Source organism: Prionailurus viverrinus, chromosome A3, assembly GCF_022837055.1.
Source record: "Prionailurus viverrinus isolate Anna chromosome A3, UM_Priviv_1.0, whole genome shotgun sequence".
NCBI lineage: Eukaryota > Metazoa > Chordata > Mammalia > Carnivora > Felidae > Prionailurus > Prionailurus viverrinus.
In genome coordinates, this window is record NC_062563.1 from 59,116,066 (window position 1) to 59,137,347 (window position 21,282).

Here is a 21,282-nt window from a genome sequence, read left to right on the forward strand (position 1 = left end):
GGGATAAAATGTTCCCTAAATATAACTACTGTTTTTTTGTTAACTATTTAGATTTGGAAATCTTCCCTCTTTCAAGTAAACACCAATAGTGTGATCTTGGAATTTTTAGCAATAGTCTATTTGCAGAATCCAGAATTTGTAAATTCACCAACTGAATTTATCTGTAACCCTCACATCAGGATGGGCAGTGCTTTTTGCAAGTCCTTTGTGGACACGTACAGTGCAGTGAAAATTTTGAGGCATGTGACACACTTTTTCCAATTGAGGTTTAGTAAGAGGACACTCTGCCTTCTTGTTTCAGCTCTCAAAGTGTCAACAGTGTATCCTTCTCCACTATGTATTTTCCAAAATTTTCCAGTGTATTTTCCACTATGTATTCTTTTCCAAAATTTTGTACCTTGGTGATTTTACAGTTTAAAATGGCCCCCAAGCACAGTGTTGTCTCCTGTTCTCAGCACATGAAAGCTGATGTGCCTTATAGAGAAAGTACATGTTAGGTAAGCTTTGTTCAGGCATGAGTTAATAGTGCTGTTGGCCAGTGTCGTTCAACGTTACCAGAGAATCAGTAGGTCCTGGAGCCCTTCCAACAGTCGTCCAAACTTTGCCATTCCCAGAAGTATCTCAATAATACTTTTGGAAGTATTTGGAAGTACTTTTGGAAGTAATTCCCAAACCTAATAATGTAAAACAGTGATGCCCACTTATAGGTATGGAAATCAAGGCTGTTACTATCATTTTGGATGTCTTAAAGGCATTCCTCTAGTACACTGGCTTGGGTTCTTAATTCCTTTAAGCAAATACATTTATAAATACCTTACTTTCATAAGATTACATAAGACATAAAATTTCTTATAAATCTAGGAGTACTGTTTTTTTGCTGGTATTATAAGGTTGAAACTCCCTCTTTAAACCAGTAGGCTCGGTTTCCTTTAACTTTTGCTGAGGGTTAAATTGGAAGGTGAATTCCTGTTGAATAGATTACTTCCCTATAAAGAGCAGGCTTTGGAAGTACCTCAGTAAATGAGGAATTTTTCATGCTTTCTTCAAGTAAAAAAAACACATAATACAGTTCATAAAAAACTTTAATGTAAGGCACTGTTGTCCAAAGTTAAATGAGGGATAACAGCCCACATGACGCCAGCCACCTTGTCCTCCTACGTCTCAAACAGGTCATCTGCCCTAGCACAGGCAGCAGGGTACAGACTCTACATGACAGTTCCTCAGTGGTGATGTTATCTCCCAAAACATGGACTAATATTTTTCCTTTAAACAAGAAAATAACTATCTTAGACTAAGAACTGAAGAACTAATGAACAGCTCAAGAGGAAAAAAACAGAACACTACACCAGCTATTATAGTCTCAAAAAAGGTTTCTAAGAGTTTCCATGTTTCTAAGAGGTCCAAGGAATGCATGTATTCTGTTGTCTATTAAGTCCCCATGACAAGAAAGGATAAAGCTAGAAGCATTTCCTTGGTTCAAACTGTGCTTCAGGAGGCGGTAAGGGCTATACGCATAAATGAGTTCAAGGACCAAACTTCTGTTTGCCCCTTGATTCAAAAACACTTAACTGATTTCACCTCAAAGGCAGTATGACAAATTCTTAAGAATGTCTTCATTTACTCTCATTAAATACTAAAATATCAGAACCTTAAGAAAACTGGGATTCTTGATTTATCAGTAGCCTGTAAGTTGTGTTTTAAACAAAAACAGGCACCTTGGTTCTACAGTGCTAAAGACCGCATCTACTTTTTTGCAGGAACTTTTTTTGGATAACTGCTAATCCTAATCATCAGCAAAGACACCAAAATAGACACATTTTTCTAAGTTCTTACCAAAAATCCATTTCAAGGAAAAAGTCATCCAGGAAGGGAAAATTTTGCTTTAAGTAGATAAAGTAGTGTTTATATGCATTAGGCCAAGCAATCCACTCAGGGTTCTAACAGTTTAAAAATTAAGTCACAATACAGCTGAATAATGAATGTGGTGGTTCTGATGAGGTATTACTTTGACATTTTGGTCTCGGAAGGTGTTTCTCCAGTGTCCAAGGTCTTCAACAATCGGAAAAGGCCAGCGGCTTCTCGTATCCTGCTGAATTCAATACAGAATGCCTGCACTTCTATAAACAAGTCCTGCACGTTAATTATTTTGTTACGGATCAAGGACTGGAGAAAGACACACACAAGACGCACCAAACGATTCTGAAAAAGAGAAAGCAAATTTAGTGTACCCGTTTTCTTGGCAGGTATTTATAAAATTTACAAAAATCTCTGCTACTTACCTGCATATATTTATCCTTAATTTGTTCACAAGTAGAGATGCAATTTGATATGTAAAGGTGAATAAATTCAGGAGGTAGATCAACAGCTGTAGTGAGTCTGTTTCAGAAAGTTAAAAAGTTAGGGCTGTTACAAAACACTGTTACCCATAAAATATAAAATTCCTCTTTGGTCATTTAGTCAAAATTTCTGACAGATGATCAGTTACCTACTTTTAAACATACTTATGCAAATAAGCCTGAGTCACCCACTGTGTTAGTCAATGGCACTTCATTTTTTAAGTCTATACTTAGCATTACATTACACATGAAAATTACTCATAATTTTGAACACCACATTTCTGTGTTCTTGGTTGAATCCTAATTTGTAGTTAATGGTCTTCAAGCTCTAGTAAGTAACGTTAACTAAACCTCAATTACATGTAAGTGCTGTGCAAGGTGGTAGGTCCAAGAAGGTATAATTTTTAATAAGTATAATTAAGGGCTAAAATGAGGGGTTTGCAAAAAGCAGTGTAAATGAAAAAACAGGAAAAGCCTTAAAGGTCAAGTGGCCTAAAACTGAAACCTCGAAGTATTTCTTGTAACCTAGCAAGTGATGTGAGAAAAAGCTGGGATCTGGGATTAGTGTGCCACATTCAGGAACATGGTGGTAGAGATCCGGATGGAATGTGACAGAAGGCATTGGTGGCACATTAGTGTCTCCAAGAGGAAAAGCTGGTATTTTCCAAAAGATTCTGTGGAATATTTTAAGGAAAACAAAAGATGGGAATTCCATGTTCAAATAAAGGTATGCTATGCTAGCTATACAGTATGAATTTCCAAAAGGAATTCTAAACTTCTTTGACTACAGAACCTTTCCCCATAAAGCACCAAGGAACCAGTGCTCTGAGAAAAGTGCTGTGGTCACTTGAGGTTGGGGGGGAAGGGGGTGGCGGGGGGGGGGGGGGGGGTGGCACAAGGAACAGACCTCATCCTTGAAATTATTCTCTAGAAAGAATACTACTGATAAAAAGATGTGGTTATTCTTGGACTAAATACCAAATAGCTGGTGAAAACAGTGCTACAAGAACATAGTGAAGGGGAAAAAGCTGGCACTGAGAGGGCAGTCAGTCCAAGGATGGGAGCAGAAGCAGCCCCAGAAGGAAGTGAGTCTGCACTGGAGGGAAAAGCCTGAACAGGAGAATGCAGACACACAGTAGTGTATTTTCAACAAACAGCTGACCAGTTTTGCCAATGACAGAAAATAAAGTTGAAAGCCTCATGCCTGCCTCCTCTCTCTCCCACCCCAGAAAGAACACTCCTGTACACATACTTGTGATTACTTAGTTCTTACTGGCTGATAAGCTTAAAAGGGCAGCCTTCAGTACAATTTCAAGAAGGTTAAAAAAAAAAAAAAACAACTAAAAATTTGTTGCTAGTTTTTGCCTTCTGGCCATTTAATCAGGATCTAGATTCACACCGCCCCCGCCACCCACCCACACCCGATCAAGTATAAAAACTTACCGATTTACAACTTCCATTGAATGCAAAGACATGTCCATGTTGACCAGAACCGAAAAATACTCCGTGATCTGGCTTGACTGCATTAACTTCAGCAGCATTTCTATAGCAACTAGAGGGTTGTTTTCCACTAAGTCTGGAAGTTTGGCTGGAGTGAGGCCAATATGATAAACGAGTTTGGGGTCTTTTTCCAATTCACCCAGGAGCTAAATACAACCAAATTTTTAAAAAGAGAGAGGTTCTTAAGTCAAATATTCTCTTTCCTGCCTACAAAACCAAACTATAAAATAATCTACATTGAACCAACTTGGTAAATTTCTTCCCTCAAACCCATCATAATCTTGTATTAATTTTTAAATTTACATTTAAGCTGTGAAGATATTAAAATGCAGACACCTTCAAGACTAAAAATGCTAGTGATCCCTTTCCAGGGCATTAAACCAGCCTCAGTATGGTCTGGTTGGATAGAATGCTGTGTGGACTGTAACAGTATCCTCCTTAACAGCTTTGTAGGCTTTTCCTATCCTCTGTTATAACCAAAAATTATCTTAGTTGCCAACCAGTTCTCCAGAAAAGCACAGACCACAAAGAACTGAGAACAGGGGAAAGAGTGCAGCCCAGGCAGAGAGCAGACACTCAAGGAGAGAAGCATGACGGGAGGAGATCGCTGCCCTGTTGTGGTGCCTCACGGCAGGACCGTACAGTTCAGGCCCTACTCACGTGATGCAATCTAAATAAATACCTTCAAAAGCAGTTCTGCCAAATAAGTGGTTTTTCTTACAAATTCTCTATGTTCATTCCCCTACCTGCCCGCATATACCACAGTGGACTGTGTTTTAGGATGGCCTAGCAAATAAAGTGAACTACGAACAGCTGTTATTTGACTCTGAAAGTAACATTTTCAGTGGTAAACTGGATTGGAAGTGTCAGTATGTCCTCACAAGTTCCACTGTTTAAGTTTGCAAAGCTGGGTAAAATTCACCAAACAGAAACCACCCACCAGGTATCCTTGCCTTTCCCCGCCCAGGGGAGTCTTACACAAAGAATATCAGGGGCTATTCTAAATCTCAAATCCACCACTAACCAGCTGTGTGACAGTGGCTAGCTTACCTTCCCTAGCTCTCATTTTCTTCCTCCATAAGATGTTAATCTCACCCTCAGTAGTTACTGTCCAGCAAATGTAACAACATATGCAAAATGCCAAAAATGTGAGATCCATCCTACCCCTCCTCTCCCATAGTCAAAATGGCCCCAAATAAGTGTTGATACATGTTGAGTCATCAGTCTTTTTCCACCAGAGTAAAATGACCAGAGTGGGAGGGGCAGAACAAAGCTCCAGAGATCTAAGACTTCTTGGATCCAAAACATTCTTATTGCTGGCTCCTATCAGCAGGATCATTTTATTGGTTATTTATCATGTGAAGGATTAAAATAAAACACCTACAAATAAATACATACCTGTGTTTGTTGAGGAGAAGATAAGGGGCTTTTGAAGGCTTTGGCCATTATTCGCTTGATCTCCACACCAGTGCTATTCTTGACACACATTGATTTGTCCCATTGAATCGCATGGTCAGGCTCTGTTGGATTCAGCCAAGCCAGCTCATCCTCACAAATGTGGAGTGGAGGTGGTGGACGAATAAACTCTGGCCGGAAATGGCCTGTAACGAGAGTAGGAATGTTTGCTTCGATCAGGAAGCTACCATCTATGCACATCTGTATAAAGATAACATGATAAAACTTGCAGACTTCAAAATCCAAAGCAGAGATGATATAGAAAGTCAGGGTTTTATTCAGAATGCCAACAAAATGAAACACTGATATAACATTATTATTCCAGAGCCCAAATCTACTTTTCAGGAGAGATGAAGGCATTACCATGATCTGATGATTTTTAATTCAAGCATGATCACCACTGAGAAGCAAAAGGATACAACTTCACATACTGGTGAGAGTTCTGATGGGAAAAATGAAATGCTACTTGATCTCACTCTTCCTATTCTTAGTGACCGGTATTTTTTTTTTTTAAGTAGGCTTCACACCCAGTGCAGAGCCCATCGTGGGGCTTGAACTCACAACCCTGAGATCGAGTCCTGAGCTGAGATCAACAGTCAGACACTTAACCGACTGAGCCACCCAGGTGCCCCATTAATTACTATTATTTTATTCAGTAGTAGTGAATAATTACTATTATTTTATTCAGCACTACTATTTGTGGTTTTTTCTTTGCATCTTCTAATGTTGAGGTGGCAAATTATGTGTAGATAAAATGGCAGGGAACAAAAAAGTACAGTTGGCTTGACATTCCCAAATGAATCCAGAGACTTTCATAAACCCCTGAATTCACAAATTCCATATTCATTTTCATAAAACAGTAAAACAACAATAGGAAAATGCAGTGACTCTACCTCAATTGTTGTATGAAATAAGACTGAACCCTAAATTATAAGCCCAAGAAAATAAATGCTGGCTGGGATTTTTGCTGAACAAATTTCATAACTCACTCTGGATTCCACACAGGGCCTCAGATGGCTTATTCTGACCATGGGTCCTAGCCCCTGCCAAATTTGAGAATGGTTTGTTGAAAAGGTTTTCTGGCTAAGAATCACCAGTTTATCTTCTACTCTCTCTTCACTTACATCCAGCATTTTACATCTAGTAGGACTAGCATCTCAATCTCTTTTCAGACCACTTACAAAAAGAAAAAACTTTTAACACCTCAGGAGAAGCACTACTTATATGATAATGAAAACATTCCCATGAAGTACGTACGTTTAGCCAGACTCCGTATCTGATTTGCTTTTCACATACTTTTCTGGTGGCTTACGCAACACACAGTAAGCAAATATTAAATGAAAACCAGTATGTGCCATGGGGCTGTCAGGCACACTTGTGCTCAGCTTAGACTTCAAATATTAAACCCATTTATGTCAAAGATCTAATAATGGCATTAAAGTCATGTAAGTTTTAAACTCATGGTGACACTCCATGAGTGTCCAAATTATAATTTGGAGAACATTTTCTTATCCCTAAGGATAAAGCATGCCTTCATCACTAAAACCACATAGAAGCCTGAATACAAAAGTTAATAAATTACAGAAGACTCATTTCAGTAAAATCAGAATTGGTATCTTCAGGAATGCTGATAAAAAAACTTGAAATGTAATTTTATTAAAGAACACAGACCATCACTACTATGTTCTACAAGACACTATGGGAAGTGTCTCACTGAATTCAAGTTTAAGCAGCAACAAAGGTAACACCATGTTTTAGAAAACCAAAAGTCTCAGGATGCTGGTAAAACAAAACCAAGTACAAAAAAGTAATATACCTACTTTCAATAGGTGGCTTTGGTCCACTGACTAAAGCTTCTGTGATTTGAGAGGCAACTGAGCTGTCAAATCCAGAATTAGAAGAATCTGGGTCTGGGTCACTGAGAATACTAGGGAAGCTAGCCTTACTTTGGGTTGGCAATTCAGACTGGCGTTCTGAAAAAGGGTAAAATAAGAGACATTTTTAAATTGAGGGCAACACAAGGAAAGTGAAAAAACTAACTGGGAAAAGCTGTCTGCAACATATGAACAAAGGGCTAGATTCAGAATATAGATACATCCCCCCTCCCCCACCAATACAAATCAGCCAGGAGCTACAAAACCCACCAATAAGCCAGCAGCAGCTGCAACCACACTCTCAGCCAGTTGTGCGGGGGGGGGGGGGGGGGGGGGGGGGGGGGGGGGGGGCAGCCACACCCGCCAGAGCATCCCCATCTGCTGCAGACCAGTCACAACAGAAGGGTACATACAGCCCATACAAGGGATATCCATAGTGCCGGACTGGTGATCAGGGGGTATTAAACTAATGGGCTCCACAGGACATTTTCTATATAAGGCCACTACTGTCAAGTCCAAGAGATGTAAGTGACATACCTAATATATAGAAACACAGAGTCAGACAAAATGAGACAGAAGAATATGTTCTGAACCTCAGAAAAGAACTAAAGGAAACCTAAGCAATCCACCTGATGAAGAGTTCAGGTAATGGTCATAGAGATGCTCACACTGGACCAGGGAGAAAAGTGAATAAGCTCAGAACTGAGCTGAAGAATACAATAACTGAAATGAAAACTAGAGAATAAATAGCAGATGCAAAAGAAAGGATCAGCGATCTGCAAGACAGGGTAATGGAACACACCAAGCACAACAGCAAAAAGAAAAAAAAAATTAATGAGGATAGGTTAAAGGATTTCTATGACAACATCAGGTATTATAACGGGTCCCAGAAGAAGAGAAAAAGGGGCAGAAAACTTATTTGAAGAAGTCACTGTTGAAAACCTCCCTAACGTGGGGAAGGAAAGAGCCAGCCAAGTCTAAGATGCTCGGAGAACCCTACACAAGATGAGCCCAGGAAGGTGCATATCAAGACACATAATTAAAATGTCAAAAATTAAAAGATAAAAGAGAATCTTAAAAGCAGCAAGAGAAAAGCACACAGTTACAAGGAAAACCTAAAAAGGCTATCAGATGTTCTTTCAGCAGGAACTGCAGGCCAGAAGGGAGTGGCATGATATTCAAAGTGCTGGTAAAAACCCTACAATCAAGAGTACTTAACCCCAGCAACGCTAGAACTCAAAATTGAATGACAGATAGTTTCCCAGACAGACAAAAGTTAAAGTTCATCACCACTAAACTAGCCTTACAACAACTGTTAAAGGGACTTCTATAAGTGAAACAGAAAAAGCCATAATTAGAATAAAATTATGAAAAGAAAAAAAATGCACTGGTAAAAGCAAATGCATACTAAAGGTAGTAGATCACCTACAAAGCTAGTATGAAGGTTAAAAGACGGAAGTAGTAAATCAATTATATCTATAATAATTAGATAAGGGGCACAAAATAAAAAGATGTAAAATATGAGAATATATACATGTATGTATACATACGTATACATACAATACATCCGTAAAATACAGAGCCAGGGGTGAGGTGACAGAGTAAAAATATAGTGCCTTCAGAATGTTCAAACTTAACCAACCATCAGTTTACTTTAGACTGGTATATACAAAGAATATTATATATAAAACTCATAGTAACTACCAACCAAAAACCTGTAACAGATACATAAAAAACAGGAATCCAAACATAATACTAAACAAAGGGATCAAATCACAAGAGAAGAGAGCAAGAGAAGAACAGAGAACTATAAAAACAACCAGAAAACTAACAAAATGGCAAAACATACATATCAATGAATACTTAAAGTGAACTAAATGCACATTTACTTTTAAGTCAAAAGACAGTGACTGAATGGATTAAAAAACAATACCCATTTATATACTTCCTACAAGAGACATGTCTGATGTCAAACATCAGATCCAAAGACACAGACTGAAAGTGAAGGTATAGAAAAAAAAATATTCCATGCAAATGGATGGGGGGGGCGGGGAGGAATACTTATACAGGACGAAGTAGACTTTCACAAATTTTTTTTAATGTTTGTTTATTTTTGAGAGACAGAGCACAAGTGTGGTGGGGGGCAAAGAGAGAGGGAGACACAAAATCTGAAGCAGGCTCCAAGGCCCTGAGCTGTCAAGCACAGAGCCCATCGCAGGGCTTGGGCCCAAACTCAAGGACCACGAGATTGTGACCTGAGCTGAAGTCGGAGGCTTAACTGACTAAGCCACCCTGGTGCCCCAGGACAAACTAGACTAAAACAAAGACTGTACCAAGAGACAGAGAAGGGCATTATATAATCATAAAAGGGACAACCGAACAAGAAGATACAACAATTGTGCATATTTATGCACCCAACATAGGAGCACCCAAATATATAAAGCAAATACTAACAAACATGAAGAAATTGACAGTAATACATAATAGTAGGGAACTTTAACACCCTATTCACATCAGTGGACAGATCCTCTAAACAAAAAATCAGTAAGGAAATAGTGGCTTTGAATGACACACTGGAACAGAGGGATTTAATGGATATATCTGGAACATTCCATCCTAAAAGAGCAGAATACACATTCAAGTGCACATGGAACGTTCTCCAGAACAGATCATATATTAGCCCATAAAACAAGTCTCAACAGATTCAGAAGGATCAAGTCATACCATGCATCTTTTCTGAACACAATGCTACAAAACTAGAAATCAACCACAAGAAAAAAACTGGAAAGACCACAAATACATGGAGGTTAAATAACATGCTATTAAACAATGAATGGGCCAACCAGGAAATAAAGAAGCACATGGAAACAAATGAAAATGAAAACACAAGTTCAAAACTTTTGGGATGCAGCAAAAGCAGCCCCAAAAGGGAAGTTTATAGTAGTACAGGTCCACCTCAAGAAGAAAAATCTCAAACAACCGAACTTTACACCTTTAGGAGCCAGAAAAAGAAGAGCAAAACCTAAAAGCAGAAGGAAGGAAATAATAAAGATTACAACAAAAATAAATGATCAAGTGGAATTTATTCCTGGGTTGCAAGGACGGTTGAATATTCACAAATCAACCAGTGTGATACACATTAACAAAATGAAGGATAAAACTGATATGGTTATCTCAATAGATGCAGAAAAAACATTTGACAATATTCAACATCCATTCATGATTAAAAACTCTTAACTAAAATGGGTATACAGGGAACAAATCTCAGCATAATAAAGGCCATATATGACAAACCCACAGCTAACACCACACTCACTGGTGAAAAGATGAAAGCTTCCTCCTAAGGTTAGGAACAAGACAGGCATTTCCACTCTCACCACTTTTATTCAACACAGTACTGGAAGTCCTATCCACAGCAGTCAGACAAAAAAATGGTCTGGTAAGAAACAAGTAAAACTTTCACTATTTGCAGATAACATGATACTAACCTATAGAAAAACTGAAAAGACCCACCAAAAAACTGCTGCAACTGAAAAACTCACTAAAATCACAGGATACAAAATCAACGTGCAGAAAATCTGTTGCATTCTAATTTTTTTTGTTAACATTTATTCATTTCTGAGAGACAGAGCACAAGGCGGGGAGGAGCAGAGAGAGAAGGAGACACAGAATCCGAAGCAGGCGCCAGGCTCCAAGCTGTCAGCACAGAGCCCGACGCAGATGTCAAACTCACGCACCGTGAGATCATGACCTGAGCGGAAGTCGGATGCCCAACCGAGGCACTCAGGTGCCCCTTCATTTCTATACATTAGTAACAAAGTAGTAGAAAGAGAAATCAAGAAAACGATCCCATTTACAACTGCACCAAAAACAGTAAGATAACTAGGAATAAATCTAACCAAAGAGGTAAAGACCTGCACTCTGAAAACTATAAAGCACTAATGAAAGAAAGTGAAGATGACACAAAGAAATGGAAAGACATGCCAGGCTCATGGCTGTGAAGAACAAATATTATTAAAACGTCCATACTACCCAATCTACAGATTCAATGCAATCCCTATTAAAATGCCAATAGCATTTTTCACAGAACTAGAACAAATAATCCTAAAATTCGTATGGAACTACAAAAGACCCCCAAATAGCCAACGCAATCTTTTGAAAGAAGAACAAGGCTGGAAGTATCATGTTCTTGGATTTCAAACTAACTGCAAAGCTACAGTAATCAAAATAGTATAGTACTGGGACAAAAACAGACACACAGATCAATGAACAGAATGCCCAGAAATAAGCCCATGCTTATATGGCCAATTAATCTACAAGAAAGGAGGCAAGAATAAGATTGGGGTAAAAGACAGTTTCTTCAATAAATAGTGCTGAGAAAACTGGACAGCTAATGCAAAGAATGAAACTAGACCACTTTCTTACACCATACACAAAAATAAACTCAAAATGGATAAGAGACCTAAATATAAAACTTGAAACCATAAAACTTCTAAAATAAAATATAGGCAATAAACTCTTGGACATTGGCCTTAGCAACTTATTTATAGATAGGTCTCTCCAGGCAAGGGGAAAAAAAACAAAACAAAACAAACTGAGGCTACATCAAAATAAGAGCTTCTATACAGCAAAGGAAACCATAAATAAAAAAGCAACCTAATAAATGGGAGAAGCTATCTGCAAATGATGTATCTGATAAAGGGTTAATATCCAAAATAAATAAAGTACTACAACACCAAGGGGAAAAAAACAAAAAACAAAAAACAGATAATCAGACTTTAAAATGGGCAGAGTACCAGAACATTTTTCCAAAGAAGATACACAGGTGACCAACAGACACATGAAAAGATGTTCAACATCACTGATCATCAGAGAAATGCAAATCAAAACCACAGTATGACCTCGCACCAGTCAGAATAGCTAGTATCAAAAAGACAAATAGCAAATGTTGGTGAGGATGTGGAGAAAAGGAAACCCTTGTGCACTGTGAGAATGTAAACTGGTGCAGCATGTCTGGAATACAGTATGGAGGTTCCTCAAAAACTAAAAACAGAAGTACCATAGGACTCAGTAATTCCACTTCTGGATATTTACCCAGAGAAAACAGAAACACTATTTCAAAAAGACATAGGCATGCTTATGTTAATTGCAGCGTTTTTTTTTAATAGCAGGATATGGAAGCAACTTAAGTGTCCATCAAAAGATGAATGGATAAAGATGTGGTATATATATACACAATGGAGAATTGTGAAAAGGAATATTAAAAAAGAATGAAATCCTGCCATTTGTGACATGGATGGACCTAGAAGTTATTCTGCTAAATGAAATAAGTCAGACACACAAAGACAAATACCATATGATTTTGCTTCTGTGTGTAATCTAAAAATATGAAACAAATTAAAAAAAAAAAAAAACAGAAACAGACTCCTAAAGATAGAAAACTGGTGGTTGCCAGAGGGGAGGGAAGGAGGAGGATGGGCAAAATAGGTGAAGGGGATAAAGAGGTACTAACTTCCAGTTTTAAATAAATCATGGAATGAAAAGTACAGCGTAGGTTATACTGTCAATAATGCAATAACTTTGTATGGTAACAGATGGTAACTACCCCTAACATGATGACCACTGAATAAATGTGCAGAACTGTTAAATCGCAATGTTGTACACCTGAAACTAATGTAATATTGTAGGTCAACTATACTTTAATGTCTTAAAGAAAAGTCAAATCAGTGTTTTAAAAAAGAAATAATGGGCTGACTTCAACAAGCATTTTATTTCAAAAGGCTTGGATGGTCAATAAACATCTGAAAATATGTTCAATTCCATTGGGGACAGGGGGTGGGGAAATCAGTCAAAACACAAGATCCCCTCCAGATTAGCAAAAATTAACATCTGAAATTATCAGATGTAGATAATGTCACGTAACTTGCACACTGGTAATGGGAATGAAACATGGCACAGCAAAATCTGGAAAATAATCTGCCATTAGCTAGTAAAGTTTTACATGTGCTTATCTTTCCTGCTAGAAGAAACACTTTCATATGTACACTAGGAGAATGTACCAGAATGTTCATGGCAACATTACGTCCATCAATAGTAAAATGGATAAAGAAACCACTACCATTATGTCATCAACATGGATTCATCTTACAACCCACACCCAAAAGAACACTGTATGATTCCACATGCACATCAAGTTTAAGAACATCCAAAGTTAACCTACAGGCATGCACAGTTTGGAGGGCTATAAAGTAAATCATGAATGATTATCACAAAAAGTCAGGTTAGTGATGGGGAAGAAAGGGAGCAGCGAATAGGAGAAACACATAGGGAGCCACAAGATCCTGAAACGATTCCATTTCTGAACTTAGATAATGGTTGCTCCAAGGTCACTTTATAATTCCTTAAAATGTACATGCTGGTTTTATGAAATTACGTATTTCAGATTTTGTAATTTTGAAAACACAGAGCTAAATTCCTAATTCCTTAAAGAGCTACCAGTGTTAATAAAAGACCATCGATCCAATGGAAAAATGGCCAGACATGAAAGATGCTTGAGATCTGTAACCACATGTTCAACTCATTCATTTAAGGAAAATGCTAATTAAAATTATCCTGAGATGCCATTTTCTCAACTCAGATTACTAAAGCACAAAAAATTAACATACTCTTGACCAAAATGCAAGGAAAATGTTTAAACTGGAACACTGTGTGGTAAACTAGTAAGTGCACGTTGTCAGGAATTTTTAATAAAACCTCTAAAATGAATACTGACATTGTTAACAGGGTAAAAATGCCCCTTATAGTTACTTCTGTTTAACTTGTCTGCTTGTTTATTTAAAGTTTAAAAAAAAAATGCAAAGGCATCCTCCATAAACACACCTCTGGTCCATGAATCCTACCACAAGACCTATGAATTGAAGGTCTCTGCAAAGTTCATCTGTGTAGCCAGCTCCAGAGAAGACAGGTGCATCACTTTGTTTTTGTTTTTTGGTACTTGTAAAAATGAATGGATTAGGACATCTTCAATCTGGGTAGGGGACAGCAAGCAGCAAGCTTAGCCACTGTGCCCAATTTTCTCAAGACTAAAGTGTTATTTTCTGGGCTTGATATACTTTAAAACTTTCTCACAAACTAACTCAAGTCATCCTAAGTTGCAAGGGAAATCAGATTCTCATTCTATTAAATACAAAACTAGAACCCTCAGAATATCTATCCCTTCTGAAGGTAAGGTGACTGAAATTGCCTATCACCTCTGTACCCAGCTTTCATATTATCTTTTCAAAATTGTATTTTATTTCTGTGAATAGATTGTATCCAGCACTACTGACCAATAGGTATTTCTGTGTACGTTCAATCTTAAAAGCCTTAAAAAGATTTCTCTTGATTTCAGAAAATAACCACTGTTATATTGTTGATACCCAGGAGTTAAAAAGTGAGGTTCAGAGGTTCAGAATGCTCCAAGGAAAAAGGAGTTTATTGAACAATGTTACCTTATGTAAGAAACCAAATGTCACAGATGCATTAAATCTAAGAAGGATGGGAAACTGTCAAAATTAATTAATACTGCAGCTCACTCAATCACAAGATCAAGGGTTCAAAAATTTGCCTATATATTAGAATTTCCCTAATGAATCACTCTCAAGTGGTTAAGACCCATTCATCCATATTTTTGCTGAGAGCAGTTAAACAAAAGGCACCTCTTCTTACCTTCCCTACTCAGAGATGCTCTGACCATCCAGATCAAGAAAGTCCCCCTATTTTCTATTACAACATGGTTTTGCTTCAAGAGAACCCATTCATTCGTTTACACATGTAACACAGAAGGTGCCAAAACAATCATCTTGAAACAGAAGGAAGGACACAGCAGAGGTTTCATATGTCCTGATTTCAAAACTTCCTACAAAGCAACTGTAATCAGAAGTATAATAGAATCCAGACAGGCAAAGCAATTATAGAATAGAGAGCCCAGAAATAAACCCTTCCATATACCGTCAAATGATTCTCAACAAGGGTGCCAAGACAAATTGTTTGGACTATTCAGGGTCCCATGGGATTTCATATGAATTTTATGGTGGGTTTTTCTCTATCTGCAAAACACATTGTTGGGATTTTAAGAGAAATTGCACTGAATCTGTAGATCATTTTGACAGCAGGAAAAAATTTTTAAACAGACTAAATTTTATCCAGCATTCTTCTTAAATTGGAAACAATCAATTCAGGCGAAAACTCAGAGTGAACTTCTGTGCCATATTAACAAGGATCCAGTACTGAAGCTGTTTTTCACAGAAGTTATTAAGCTTTTAGCACAGTTACAAAGACCTTCATTTTAACTGGAGAAGCTCATAAAAAAAAAAAAAAAGGCGGCCTTGTGCTACCACACAAGAATACCCAAACCACTGATTCCTCCTTACCAGCCAAGGCTAACTGAAGCCCACTAATGTCCACAGACTGGCCCATATTTCCAACATCCATCAATGCGATCTGTCGAGGTGTTTTTTTGAAGAGTTCCCTTGGGGGTGCCAGCATCAGCTGGGAAAGAAAAAACTTTTCTGGTGGAGTTATAGGAGGTAAAAATCCTGTAAACAGAAATGTATAACAATTTCTCCAATGGTTATTTTTTAAAATTAACTTGACTCTGGTAAAATTAGCATTTGCTACTTGCTATTTCCATTCACTCATTTTTAAAAACAAAATTAAGTTTCAGTGAACCAAATATATACATTTATGAATATGTAATTAAATATGTCATTTGAAATTCTATTTGTGGCAATATCAATGAAACTTGAGGTTTTTTTACCTGTATTTCCAACATGCAAAGGCTAAAGCTTACACGTGCAAGCAAAAACAAAAAAGCTACAGTGCTCAGAAATGCTCTTCTTGGAGCGCCTGGGTGGCTCAGTCAGGTTTTGATCTCATGGTTTGTGGGATAGAGCCCCAGCGCAGAACCCTCTTGGGATTCTCTCTCTCCCTCTGCCTGTCCCCTGCTTGTGCTCTAATAAGTTTTTAAAGTTTATTTATTTTTTGAGAAAGAGAACGTGAGCAGGGAAAGGACACACAGAGAGTGAGGAAGACACAGAATCCCAAGCAGGCTCTAGGTGCCCAGCTGTCAGCACAGAGCCCAACTCAGGGCTCAAACTAACGAACCGTGAGCTCATGACCGGAGTCAAAGTTAGACACAACCAAATGAGCCACCCAGGTGCCCCTCAAAATAAATAAGGTTAAAAAAAAATGTTTTTTCTTCTGCTGCTGCAACTGTACAGGTTGAAGAGACAAGGAAACATCATTAGCAGGGCAAATACACTTCTCACACCTGCTTCAAAAAACAGTGAAGCTACAAAATTCCCACCGTGCCAAATGCTGTCCCCTTTTGTTCCATATCCAGTGGTTCACCAAGCCTCATCCATTCCCCAGGGGCACTGTCCCCAGACTCTGCTCCCTCCTCTCTGACCCCTCCTCTCCTCTCCTGCCTGAACTACAGGTCAGCCTTCCTAATTTCCCCAGCTCCCAGTTTTGACTCCTGCCCACCCATCACCCAGTTCACACTCCCACTTACCACCTAGTCATATTTTTATGTACACATATGCTCACAATACTTAACCTGTTTACACAGGATTAAACCCAAACTTCTGCACCATTTTAAGTCCCTTCATAATCTAATCCTGACCCACTTGCCAAATATCATCTCTCCCCTCCAACCCACATATCCTACATTCCAGTTGCACAAAATCTTCCAGGTTTTAGGAGTCCTGATTTCAAAACATCCAATATATCCAGCTCTCTAAGAGTACCTGACAGGGCCACACCCTTCCCTCACACCCCACCCCCACACACACCCCTTACTCCACCTCTAATCACCATCCAGCAAAAACATCACTCCCTCTGAGGACGTCTCCAGCCACACAAGTAGTTGTTCCTCTCTGCTACCAAGCATTTTATATGTGACATCTAATACAACTCTTACTACACTGGTTATGACTACATTTATGTCTCCCCAACCAGACTGCAAGCTTGAGTGAAGAGAAGTCATCTTACTTACCTAGCTCTGAATCTGAATCATCTGAAAAACTTTACAAAAATATATCTATTAGATGTTCACCCTAGACATACAATATAAGTCTTGGTGTTGATATAGCTTCCATTGTCCATTTAAGCACCATCCCTGCTTTAATAAAAGTAATGCAGTCTATGGTCTACATCTAGGTTTACACTCACTACATCTGAGAATGATGTAAGTGATCCTTCCTATGCCTAACCTGGCCTTCAGAATTCAAAGGGCTCTCTGAATAAACCCCACAATGTCCCCATTCCCTGCTAAGGGACTCTTAGGATGGTAGGTTTTGACAACCCATAATATGTTCCATTGCTTTCTGGGCATTCTGGAACTCCCTGAAAGCCTAGTTCAGAACTAGTACCCTAAAAGGGCATCTTATCCAACACAAAGTTTGTCCCTCTTACATAAGAGCACTGCAGGAAACCAACTAGAGGATGTTTTAGATCCAAAGGGGGTGCCACGCATGAACACCAAGTGGCCTGCAACGTAGAAACCCTCCTGTGCCATGAAAAACTTCATGGTATTACTTCAAAATTCACTGCCTTCACTTGTAACTCCCTGTATAGTGGCCTCTACCCACACCGTGTTTTGCTCATTTTCTCACAGGTTGAGTACTTTAAGATCAAACTGTTTCCCACCTCTAATTACCTGCTTCCCCCAGTACAATGGTCTCTGTCTTAGTCTTCCAAGTACCCTTATCACTAATCACCATCCCCTCTGTGCCCTTCTGCTTTCCTGGCTGAGTCTTCTCCCAAAGTCACGTCTCAAAAGGTATCTCTTTGAGTTAAAAAGAAAAGGCAGCCTTGAATGTAACCCACAGATCTGATCTCACCAATGCTGCACCAATATACATTTTACATAACGTCCAGTAGTCATGCGTTTCCTAACTTAGGCCGTAAATTTGAGACTACCTTTTATCTTCTGCTCCCATCACATTATCCCAGGACACGCAACAAACCAACGAAGGTGGCTGCAAAGTCCTTAAACGCCATTTAAGGTCTATTTCCGCCCAACAACTTCGAGTTCTGAACGAGTTCTATTTACTTGACTGAGACTTAAACCAGGAGCGGGGTGTCATTAGTTACAACGTCACACATCTCAAACGGGCTTAACAAGAATGAAGCGCGACTGAGTTGCTAAAACTCTCAAGCCCCACTCAGCTGCATGGTTTCATGGCCTGTACAGTTGAGAGGAATAATCTGCAGTGCCCTGAATCTGTAATTAAGCTACCAATTCTCCATATTTGGGGGGGGGGGGTGGAGGACAGACAATTTCAAAAGGAGACAATGTCACTTGCGGATGAACTCGCACAAGGATAGGTGGAAAGTTCCCAGTCTAACCACAGCGCACATCTGGCTTCGGAAGGGACGGGCTGCCCCGGCGTACCTGAGAGGGGCGGCCTATCGGGCTCCTGGCCGCCGCGAGCGGGCGGCGCGGGGTTGAGCAGGTGGGCGAAGCTGGCGGCGAAAGGGTTGGCGGCGAGAGGCTCGGTGCGATACATCTCCCAGAGCAGGTAGAGCGCGGTGAGGCGTTGTGCCGCGCTGGGCAGTAGGTCCGGCTGCTGTAGCAGCATGACCAGCACCGAGCCCAAGCGGAAGTGGTCGGCCTTGCTGAAGTAGTGGTGGAAGGCAGTGGACAGGCCCTCGAAGGTGCTGCCGCCTCCCGCCTCCTCCGAGATGATACTCAGCAGGCTCGAGAGCTCCTTCGGGGTCAGGCTCATCCTGCCCGCGGGCCCCCCCGGGCCTCCACTGCCCGGCCCGGGGCCGCCTGCTCCGCCTCTGCCGCCGCCGGAGCCTCCCGGGCCGCTCCTGGACGCCGACCCCGCCGCTTCCCGGGCACCCCTCTGCTCCGCGGCGGTGAGAAGTCGGCCAGACGCCGCGCTCACCCCGCCGCCGGGCATCAACCTCGACCGCCTGCCCTGCTTCCCGGCCGGAGCGGCCCTGGCGCCGGCTCGCCCCGTCCCCACGGCCGTAAAGCGCGCTGTTACACGACAGCGTCGCAAACAAAACACGTCGGAGAAGCCAGACAGCGGCAGAGCGGTGGGGCAGCGCCGAGCGAAAGCGAGGCCCGCTGGAGCGAGGCCAGGGAGAGGATCCGGAGACGCTGGGTGGGAAGGGTGAGAGGCCGGAAGCGGGGGCGGGGCCTGCGGGAGGGGCGGGCCAGCGGGGTTCTGGCCTCTAGCGGCCGTGGGACCACCCGGCGCGGGGGGCGAGATCTGCACTTCCGCGATCCCAAGCGGACCTCCTAGGAGCTCCCGGGGCAGTGCGTGGCACCCAACGGTTCCGACGACCGTGGGCCACGTTATCGTGTGGAAAAATGCGTCTTAGATTCAAAATGGTTTTCTTAATATAACATACGTGATTGTTCATGATTTTAAACTGTTTAAGTGCAAGTAACTGAACAAGGACATTTCTCATAACCAAAGTTAATTTCGTCTCACATTTTTTTTTGCACAAATGGAATCTTACTGCACTTGAGTTTTTGTACATGGTTATTTTAACAGGATATTGAGAAAATTTTTCCAGTTAATACTCATTTACAAAATTGTTATGCGACTTTTTGCTTTCTCTGCCCTGAGGCTCTGATTCTGGCCTTGAGTGTGCGTTGTAAGGCGCTGGGGAAACTTTAGGAATAGTAGCTCCAGGGGCCCCTGAGTGGCTCAGTACGTTAAGCATCCAACTTCAACTGTGATCATGATTTGGCAGTTTGTGAGTTGGAGCCACCAGGCTCCCCACCCCCTCCTCTGCCCAGGGCTCTGCAGTGACAACTCAGAGCCTGGAGCCTTCTTCAGATTCTGTCTCTCTCTCTCTGCCCTCCCTTGCTTGTTCTCGCTCTCAAAAATAAATAAACATTAAAGAAAAATTTAAAAAGAAAAAAGAAATGTAGCTTTCTTGACAATGTTCTCTAATTAAAAAAAAAAAAAAAGTAGCACCAGCCCCCAAAGATGACGGCCCAAGTATTTAAAAAACAAAAACACCTCCCCAGGTGACTAATGTGAACTCAGGGCTGAAATCAGTGGTATTCCCCAGACTTGCCCAGCCCCCTCCCTAGACTTAACGAAATCCTAAGGGATTTCTGCCAGGCAGGTTAGGGAAATCCGGTGTGCACTACACAATGATAGCAACTCAAGAATCATCTAGTTAGGCACCACCTTCATCTCAAGTAAAACTGAAGGAAGAGAAATGGCCGGGTCACCAGGTATGCAAATTATGAAGGCTGCTGCAATCTACTGCTAGATTGTCCACTTGAAAGATCCTGCCAAAACATTTCTAACAGCAGCAAATACTATTTGCTAACACCTGGACCGTTGGGAAACTGACTCAAATTAGCTAGAAAATACTCTCATTTTCTTTTTCTTTTTTTTTTTTTTTTTTACTGTGGTAAATAAACCTTACTGTGTTTGAGCCATTTTGCATTTTGGGCTCCCTTTGTAATAGCAATCAGTACACATATCTAGGTTTTACTTTTCTTTAAAGATGTTTCAAAATATTTGAACATACTACCCACCACCATCACCACCACCAAAAGAACTAAATACTTTTCTTTTCGTAGGACTGATGAGGGAGCTATAGAGCAAGCTGAGGGCAAAGCACAAGCTAGCACACACACACACCCCACCAGGTGGGAAACGTGTGAGATTCCTCAGGTATTTCAGGCTGCCCAAGAACAAAGGAAAGTACAGAAAACAAATGGTTAAACTGATACAATTACCAAAAAAAGGAGGATCTTACCAATAGCCTAAAGTCCAGGAACTCCCTACTGTCATAAAGTCAACGCTTTGCTAGAGGGAAAAACAACCTTAGCTTGACATTAGCTAGGCCTCCAGTAATCTGTGAGTCTTCTTTAGCATATAGAAATACCTTTATAAACTTCCTCTTGACTTTACCTCCCCCATCTTCATACTATGTAATCAGTCACTCTTCACAACCCCAGTGAAGCTCTTTCTGCCCACAGGTCCTGTCTCCGTGCTTTAATAAGATCACCTTTTTGCGCCAAAGACGTCTTAGAGAATTCTTTCTCGGCCATCAGCTCCGAACCCCACCATCACCCCAAAACCCCATCAGGA

At 40.4% G+C, this 21,282-nt stretch overlaps 2 protein-coding genes across 2 annotated transcripts in view; one reads left to right on the forward strand and one right to left on the reverse strand.

The window, feature by feature from the left end:
• The window catches only part of RNF149 (ring finger protein 149), a 36,720-nt gene extending 32,955 nt beyond the window's left edge, over positions 1 to 3,765 (forward strand). The window contains exon 9 of the mRNA XM_047851863.1: positions 2,028 to 3,765. The gene's annotated coding sequence lies outside the window, so the exon portion shown is untranslated. The remainder of the gene's footprint in view (positions 1 to 2,027) is intronic.
• CNOT11 (CCR4-NOT transcription complex subunit 11) lies at positions 1,065 to 19,234 on the reverse strand. Its single transcript, XM_047851862.1, has 7 exons — positions 18,603 to 19,234; positions 15,577 to 15,741; positions 7,112 to 7,264; positions 5,235 to 5,437; positions 3,780 to 3,982; positions 2,280 to 2,376; positions 1,065 to 2,199 (listed from the first exon to the last, which is right to left on the reverse strand). The coding sequence occupies exons 1-7, from the start codon at positions 19,114 to 19,116 to the stop codon at positions 2,002 to 2,004; spliced, it is 1,533 nt and encodes a 510-aa protein (XP_047707818.1). The 5' UTR covers positions 19,117 to 19,234; the 3' UTR covers positions 1,065 to 2,001.
• Between the last annotated feature and the right edge of the window lie 2,048 nt (positions 19,235 to 21,282).

What these genes read in the sequence shown, in the direction of transcription:
- CNOT11 (XM_047851862.1), bottom strand. Translation starts at nt 19,116, where the DNA reads ATGCCCGGCGGCGGGGTGAGCGCGGCGTCTGGCCGACTTCTCACCGCC. An exon ending in ACCAAAGCCACCTATTGAAA is followed by an intron (nt 5,438 to 7,111) that starts GTAGGTATATTA and finishes CTCTCGTTACAG; the next exon opens with GCCATTTCCGGCCAGAGTTT. An exon ending in CTTCTCCTCAACAAACACAG is followed by an intron (nt 3,983 to 5,234) that starts GTATGTATTTAT and finishes GGTTGTATTTAG; the next exon opens with CTCCTGGGTGAATTGGAAAA.